The sequence below is a fragment of the Salarias fasciatus genome, chromosome 14 (genome assembly GCF_902148845.1).
Source record: "Salarias fasciatus chromosome 14, fSalaFa1.1, whole genome shotgun sequence".
Classification (NCBI taxonomy): domain Eukaryota; kingdom Metazoa; phylum Chordata; class Actinopteri; order Blenniiformes; family Blenniidae; genus Salarias; species Salarias fasciatus.
The window spans coordinates 17,442,117-17,450,731 of record NC_043758.1 but is presented as its reverse complement, the minus strand read 5'-3'; the positions used below and the strand labels follow the sequence as shown (position 1 = coordinate 17,450,731).

At 40.2% G+C, this 8,615-nt stretch overlaps 1 protein-coding gene across 2 annotated transcripts; it reads right to left on the bottom strand.

Moving 5' to 3' along the window:
- Nucleotides 1-2,109: 2,109 nt before the first annotated feature.
- Nucleotides 2,110-8,104, bottom strand: rbm7 (RNA binding motif protein 7). Of its 2 annotated transcripts, none has more exons than XM_030109418.1 (5): nucleotides 7,917-8,104; nucleotides 7,476-7,638; nucleotides 6,623-6,698; nucleotides 3,176-3,269; nucleotides 2,110-3,017 (listed from the first exon to the last, which is right to left on the bottom strand). In XM_030109418.1, exons 1-5 carry the CDS (start codon nucleotides 8,007-8,009, stop codon nucleotides 2,685-2,687), a joined length of 759 nt encoding a protein of 252 aa, XP_029965278.1. In that variant the 5' UTR covers nucleotides 8,010-8,104; the 3' UTR covers nucleotides 2,110-2,684. The 2 variants fall into 2 exon arrangements, with proteins under 2 accessions (XP_029965278.1, XP_029965279.1); XM_030109419.1 differs by having other exon boundaries at nucleotides 2,110-2,996.
- Between the last annotated feature and the right edge of the window lie 511 nt (nucleotides 8,105-8,615).

Genomic DNA, 8,615 nt, shown 5'->3' with positions numbered 1-8,615 from the left:
ATACACTAGTTGCCTTTGATTTTAAAGTTTTCCTTTTCTGTTGTGAAATAGATTTGCTCAGGCGTCAATACAAAATCTGCATTTAAAATACGAAAATACAATTTTATTATTTCGAAATTCATTAACAACACCGGTGTGCTGAATGTTACAAATCTTGAAAGTTACAAGTGTCACGAATATTAATTCTTAATGAAAAAGTCGTATTAGTAATTCTAGACCTATTCTGTTATAATAGTGATATTCTTTTTTTTTTAAATCAATGTTATATAATTATTACATGGATGAATAAAGAAAAACAACGAACTTATAAAAGTAAGAAGACAGCTTAAAGCAAAGACGCTGGAGTATTTTTAAATGTAAAATCTGCCCTGTAATAACCAAAAGTCTAAATAAAAGCGAAGAAAAAAATAAAATGTTAAAGTGTTTTCTTTAAGCTTTAATTCTTTGGGCGGAAAAAAACTTTCCTCGTTGTTTTTGTAATAAAAGTGAAGATGTTTTTGTTTCATGAACCGTCTCTGCTGATGGACAGCCTGAACTTTGAAAGTGAAGGAAACACTTCATCTCCCAACTGGAAATGTATTCAACCCGCTGGCGGTTTAAAGCTGCCCTGTTCAAAATTGTGCGGGATTATGGAGGAGGAAATAAAGGAGCCCGCAAAGAAAGAAAAAGAGAGAGAGAGAGAGAGAGAGAGAGAGTGCGAGCCCGGCTTTTTCTTCATGTTCGATCAAAGAGACGACAAGAACAACTGCGGCCGAGTCGCGCGTGGCGCGTCCACCTTTCATACCGAGCGCACGAAGACACGTGTTGACAAAAGGTTCATAAACCTGCTTTTCCCACAGTTTCTGACAAATTAAATGGGGTTTTTTTGCCAAGTAATCTTGTCTGCAACGCAAGTCCAAAAGCACGGTAATATTTTCCTGTTTATTAGGTGACTAAGATGCAATAAAACACAAAATATGGCCGGTAGGGTTTACAGGCCCGGATACCGCGGAGCCAATGAACCCGACAACCTGGGGGGGTGCCAGGTTCCGACCATCACGGCTACAGGCATCTTGTCACTTGTGGTTTTTGTTGCAGGGGGGGCTGTCAGGGAGGGAGGGAGGGAGAGGGGGGGTCTCCGGGTGTTTGGAAGTGGATCATTTCAGGAGACACGCTTCTATATAAGTCCACACAGCAGCGGCTACCGAGTGGCCTCTCTAATCCGGCCGCTCCAGGGCTGGAGACGCCAGTAAGATCAACCAATTACACCAGCTATGCCCAGGCCAGAGGCGCAGCAATAATAAGGGCCTTCCTAGTACTGACACCGAACAGAGGATACTCTCTATTAGAGCGATTTGGGAGCATCAGGATGCAATCAGACACTGGGCAGATTACAGGCAAGACGCGGAGCTTAGTGAAGAGGGTGCAAATGCAGATCCACTTTTGGACACCGGCAGATTTATTGGGGGGGGGGGGGGGGGGGGGGGGGGGGGGGGGGGGGGATGTAGTTGTCGATACTGCGCGGGAGCTGCTGTTAGGACCATAAGCACTTTCGGAAGGATAGATTATGACCTCAACGCGGACATTAAGGGATTTGATCACCAGTTTGTTAGAAGCAAGTCGGAACAGAGGCAGTGGCGCTGGCGCTGTTAATGAAAGGCTGATGCACAGATCAAAGTGCTGCTAATTCTGGGATGGAACAATAGCGACGCTTCTTTTCACATTCGCAATTTGAGCAAAACCATAGTCCTCCTCTTGAACCTAATTGCACGTTATCAAGGGAACAGAAGGGGAGAAGACATGAAAGTGTCCTAAATAGAAAGGTCAAATGTAGGAGCTGATCATGTGGCACAGTTATATTTATCACCTTAATTGATTCAATAAAAGGATGTGTGTGGCGCCACCTGTAGATTATGCCACAACCCCATGCACAAGCATATTTAGTTACACTCTGTCCATTTATAGGAGCAGCTAAGGCGACGTGGGCATGCATTACAGCATGTCGCATCAACATACAATAGCTTACTTAGTTAACTCAGTCACATACACAAAGAGCCGTAAATAGCATTCCTGATGTACAGCCAAGACCCGGGAATTCGTGTTGTAGCCACATGAAAGACAACGGGAGGATCCAATGACAGCAGCTTTATCATAGTGAAAATGTTCAGTTTTTAAAATTGTTTTTTACAGATCACATTTTAAAAAAAAAGGCTGATTTTCGGAAAAGAGCAAGGTCCACAGATCAAACAATAAGAAAGGTTGGTGCCCTGTTGTAGTAAAAGAGTTGCTGGTGGCATCTTGAGCTCAACATTGTTCTTTCTTTGCAAAGTACCTGAAAAATTTTGTGTAATCTAGACAGCACCTTTAAACAATTGCATAAAAACAGACAAGTATTCAAATTCTTTAAATCCTTTTTTTTTCGCATTCCACCCAAAATTGACCAACAATATCAGATTTTTGTCCTTGCTCAGCTGACAATATATTGTCGTCCCTCACAAAATTCACAATCTGTGAGGAAAAAACTCACATGGAAGATGTATACAACTTTAAAAATACATTAAAAAGTAAACAAAACATGGCTCCAAGGCATGAATTAATAAATCTGTACTGAGAGGACAGTGCGCCAAACCTGAGCATATCCACAATTTTGCTAAAATAACTGACACTGAAAATTGTTCAGTCCTTAGAGAAATGGTCGACACCCCTCAGTATCGTCGCCATTTTTCTTGGTAGCCACGGTTGCCCCCTCTCTCGTCGTATTGTCTGTTGCCTCCTCTGTTGTCATAGTGACGGCCGCCGCTCCGGTCGCTGTGGTGGTGGTGGTGATGGTGGTGGTGGTAGCCGTCCCGACCCTGACGGCCGGAGCCCGGCTCGTCCCCACCGTATCGCTGGCCTCGGCTGCTGTTTGGAGAGGAGTGGTGCCGATAGGGGGCGCTGTCGTGTTGTCTCGCGCCCGTCCGGCCGCCGGCGGGCTTGGAAACACCGCCGTTCAGCTGCTCCAGCTGCTGCATGTGAACCTGCCACATCATGTTGCTCATCTACAAAAGTTCGAAAAGATTGACGGGTAACACGGCTCACTCGAGATAAAACACTGAAATATATATATATATATTTTTTTTTTTAAATCAAACAAAAATAAAGCCATATTGTGTTGTGATCATTCAGCAGTTCAAGAAAACAACTAAGAAATTATTACCATGATCTGCTTATGCATATTGTCAAAGGATGAGAAGGGCGTCTGCATTTGGGCTGGAGGAGTGTACTGCGGAGAGCTGAACTGGGCCGAAGTCCTGGAAGACAGAAGCACGCCATGGGCAAAACATAAAAATAATAAACAAGCAGCAATAAAAGCAATCAAGTCAGGCCGATGTTCTTCAGATTCACCCCTTTCTGAAAGACAAAGCTGTTTGTTTTTATTAACACTGTGATGAACTTTCACCATGTTTTTAAGACGGTCTGCCAGTGTTGAAGTCTTTGTCATGAGATCCAAGATCCAACAGCTTTCTGGAGAAAAGCTCAGTGAAGTCATGTTTCTTTCACAACACAGACACTCTGTCACAAGAAACACTGAGCAGCAACAAGATCTGTCAGGTCTGGATTGTTATCAGTGCAGATGGAGCTGTGCAGCACCAACACACAGATGTCTGAAACTAATTTTATTTTAAAAACAGTACAAAACTTAGAAAATCTGTTGGACAACATTTCAGTCACATGGAGCCCTAAATATACTGCCATCCTCTCCGCAGAGTACCAGTGTCAAACCCACGGTTTACCAGAGAGAGACTCGCATATGTTTTCCACAAGGTTACAGCTTATGAAAACATCATGAACTCTCCTCTTTGGCGATTCAAAACAAAAGAGGCCAGACCCAGACACCCTATGGTGCAGTGACCACATGCAGCTCTTTGGTTACTACTGACCAATTTGTAGGATTTTAACAAGTTAAACAAACCTAAACACTACTGCAGAGTGTAATAGTTAAGGATAGGAGATGAAGCATGGCAACATAATAAAGAGAAGTCAAATAAAGAATGAAATAAGAAATCCTACAGATTTCTGCAGACCTGTGCCGCTCAAGTTCAGCTGATTCTGACAGCTTGAATATAAATTAATCTCAATATGTAACAATGACAATATTTAAAAGAATAAAACACAGGCCTCTGTCTTTCCAGGTTTACAGCCAAACAAACCAGTGATGTCTAAAAAATGACCAGGCTTGCAACTGGCTCTTTGATTGTCTGAGCATGTTATTTCATACATGCACGACTATCATACAGTGAATATCTTATTATACACTGGTGACCACATGAGTCGGTGTTATTCCCATTCATTGACATTGTGCATGATTCAAAGTTGTTGAAAAGATATATTATGCAGCTCAAAGTTTAGTACCATAAAATGAAAAAAGAAATAGAAAAAAAGAAGCCAAATCTTCTTGACATTAAAGGTTTTAATTTAAATCGGAGGCCACATTACCAGCTCCTCCACCAAATGCCCAAAACAGCTGTCAATGCAACACATTTGGCAAGAAACATGGAAAGGATTGAAAGGACTGAATCCCCTATATGTGCAAACACAGAGCAGCCAAATCCTATTTAATGCCACATCTTTTGCCAGAGTTCTAAATTTAGACTTGAGGGGGCAGACAAGAGTGTGAAACTGCTTTAAAAAAAACTCACTGAGAAAGATTATTATCTAAGAGCACAAACTTAAGACTTGGTGTTAGCTAAATGCCAAAATTCCATTTGAATAGTAACAGCCAACAAAATGTTTAAAGGATGTAAAAAGAGCTATTATAATCAATTACAAAAAGTATAAAACACTCCTGAAGTCACAATGCATGTTCTGCATTTATACTCCTATCAGACTAATCAACATGCATCAGTTTTAAAATGTGAAAGAGAAATAAAGCACATTCATGCTTCTGTAATAGGACCAAGCTATGAGCAGGAAGCATGTAAACTTGCTAAAGATGACTGGACTGCTGTTACAGATGAGTCATCTCTAAAAACCATCAAGTGCAAGGAGAACATGGACAGAGTCGACTCTGGAGTCCATCTACAGGCGCATGTGCAGAAGAACTAGTAACCAGGCCTAGAGTGAGCATTTGAAAAATCATCATTTCAGCCAGAGCATTTTCAACAAGTCGTGTTTCCTCCAGGTTCCAGAGAGGTGGAATGTTTTTAAAAAGTTGACGACTATTTTCTGCTTTTACTTTAGTGTCACCTGAACTGTTATTGTACAAAATGTGAACAGCTGAGAATCCTGTTGACTGTCCGTGGCGCCTGTGGACAGCAATCGACTGAAAAAGCCATTACGTTTGCATTTCAGGAAAATTTAAACGGCAATGCTTTGAATATGATCACTGCTGAAAACTATGTCATTGTCATGTGGGGCAACTGGATGTTATAAGACAGTTTTACAAAAGTTCAGTTTTCACTGTTTACATGAAGGTGGAGCATTTTCAAAAGTTGTACTGTGGAAGTCCTTTTTAAAAAGTAACTATTTTGTGACTTTTAGCCCCCGTTATGTGAACAGATGTCCAAAAAGTAACAGAATTCTACCATTTTCACTTGAAAACAGTTAAACGTCAGCTGTCCATCAGTCAGGGGCAGAGTGTATCTTCTTGCAGATGCACTAACAAGATCAGACCGGTGAGGCAGGTTTATTTGTCACCAATACACTGTAAGCAGCAAGTCAGTATGGAGTTCAGTAGTTTAGTTTAACTGCATTGAATGATCTCCCTTTGAACACGTTCAACATTGAGCTCCTGACATTCATACATACATATGGAGTGGCACAATATGGCAAAAAATATTATCCAAATAATTGTCCCTATATTGAATGATATTGATACTCATGTATAATTATATAATATAGTATATGATACTATACTATACAGTGTAAAAAAATGCAAAATATGCAAACAAATGTTTGGAGAGGTTAGTATACAACCCAAAAAAAAAGTAAACAAACAGGTCACAATTAAAGCCCACATTCATTAACTTTAATTAATAATTTAATTCAAACTGTGAAACAAAAGCAATTATAAGACAGCGGACCGGTTTTAAATCTCAACATGTAGGGCGGTAAAAATCAGAATGAAAACTTCAGTGGAAAATGTACATATTGTTAGTCTTGTTTGTCCTTTTTAGATCACAAGTTCTCCATCTCCGCTTTGCTGCTCAATTTCGCTTTTCTTTCCGTCCACAGGACGCCCTTTTGTCTTCCTTACCTCAACACACTCACTTCACCACAAAATAACCTTGCAGTGAAAAATTGTCGTGCAAATGCAAAACTTAGTGTTTGTGACGAGGCGACGACAGATTGAAAGTAGCCTGGACATAACACTGAAACATGATGCTCCAGCCTGTTGGAGTAGAAGTGTGTGTGAAAAGTAACCACATTTAATTACTGTGGCTCTTTTAACATTTGGTCTTCACTGTTCTTTGCATTGCCAAAATTTAAGTTAATAAACTGCATTCTAAGTTAAACTACCGTATAGACTTATTTCATTTCTATATGATTAAATCATATATTCAGGCAGACACCAACGTCTATCAATTTAGGAGGAATGATAAAGTTATTTCAAGAGGCTTGATGCTAGCAACAGTACCAAACCAGCCATTTGCAAGACTCTTACCTCTGGCCATGGGGATCTGGTGTATTTGCTGGACTTGGTTTGTTTGAGTTTGCTGGACTGCTGTTGTGACTGCTGCCTGGAAGGAGACAAAATAAAAACCCATTAGTGAATGACACAGCTTAAACAGTGGAAGGGTACAAATATGATACTTCATTGTCCTTCATATCTCTTAAGAAAGGTGAAAAGCAAAAAATAAATTGTGGGTTGTCTCATCTATTTCAATTAAGCATTAGAAGTTTGATTTCAACTACATACACTTTAAGAAGCGCCAATACATCACAGGCAATGACTCTAGTTACATATCTTTTCTTATTATTATTGTAGGAGGTTTTAAATGTCATGCAAACCAGAAAATAACACCAGTGAATGTTTCAAGTGGTATGAAAAAGCAGCTAGTGAATAATTTGAAATCCACACCTTTAGCTTTGTCTTGAAACAGGAAAAAAAAAAAAAAATCAAACAAGGGTGATGAATAACTTTTTGAGATAGCAGCTGGCATCACTTTGACCGCTATCAATAAAGAATTGAATGACTTCAATTTTATATTCTTGATTCTCTCACACAGGAAAGGATATCGAAACAAACTCGGATACAAATAGCTGATTGCTGTTTGGTTTGAAAGTGGCACAGCAGCAGTGTCCAAATGCCTTCTGGACCTAAATATTGGAATATCTGGTCGTTGTGTTTGCTATCCTGAACGGGAATGAGCAGCCAGATTGCCCCTGTGCCTCCCAGCCACGTCGCGCATTTCCTCTAGGTGTTTTATTATTGGTAACTGGATGCTGTATAGCCTATAAGTATATTTGATTTCATAAAATGTAACATTTGCATCATCAGGTCAAAGCCAGCTCACCTTGTCGGAACAGCACGTGGATGTTTTTCCCAAACAGCGACGACCCGTTGAGTAGCTGCATGGCGTAAGGCACGGATTCTTCGTGTTTATAAATAACGAAACCGAATGTTTTTTGCTTCCCATCCGGGTCTTTCGGAATCTTGGTTCTGATGACAGGTCCTGCCTATAAACAAAATCCAGACAGGATCAAAGCAGAATGTTTTGACAAATACTGGCGCTAACATTAGCCGACTAGCTGATCGGACTGCAGCAATCTAAACTGACCTCGTCGGTAAAACAATAAACATTTGAATCAATGGACGTAAAAGACTACTCTCTCTCCATCTGTAACTCGTCAGGATTATAGAAACTCTTTAAGATTCTCACAATGTGACAGCAGCGTGTATGTTTATCCGTATAGCTGTTTGGGTGTTATGCTATGCTAAGCTATGCTAACAGTACCTGTAAAAACAACTCGAACAAAAGCTCCTCCGACACTCTTGTGTCCAAGTTTCTGATGAAGAGCGTTCTCTCGGCTTCCTCCTCGATCCCCATGGTTTCTGAGCGAAAACTGAAGCGTTCTGAGAAACCACAATGAGCTTAAAACCGACTGAGGGGCGAACAGTCTACTGCGACATCGAAACCGGAAGGCCTGTCAAACCGGAAACGGAAATCAACACGCACAAACTCTTCCGACAAAACAAAGGCATAAATAAACAGTCACCCAGAGTCACACAACATATCAACTCAGAATCAGTGGGATACTATTTGGAAAAGAGGTGATGAAAACAACAACAACAAAAAAAAAGTTGTGAAATGCGATTGTCTTGGGAAGGTTTGGTTTAATCTTAAAGAATTAAATCACTTTTTTTTAGTGGAGTACCAACAGGTAAGATAAGACAATTCAAATAAAGCCAAAATGAACATAGTGCAAAAGTTAAGTCAGGAAGCCAAGGCAAGGAAATATTTGTATATAGCACTATTATTCACACTGCTTTACATGGAAATAAAAGAGATGCATTAAAACACGGCAAATTAAACAAGGACAAAACGCAAAGGACAATAAATAAAATAAGCAAATTAACACAAACATTACAATAGTTTAGTCCTATTGTTTAATGGAAGGCCTGAGCAAATAATAGTCCTGATGTGAACTGATTT

Coding starts and splice junctions, on each gene's coding strand:
- rbm7 (XM_030109418.1), bottom strand. CDS start 8,009: ATGGGGATCGAGGAGGAAGCCGAGAGAACGCTCTTCATCAGAAACTTG. Junction 7,639..7,916: donor TGTTCGAGTTGTTTTTACAG/GTACTGTTAGCA, acceptor TTTTGTTTATAG/GCAGGACCTGTCATCAGAAC. Junction 3,018..3,175: donor ATATGCATAAGCAGATCATG/GTAATAATTTCT, acceptor GAACTTTTGTAG/ATGAGCAACATGATGTGGCA.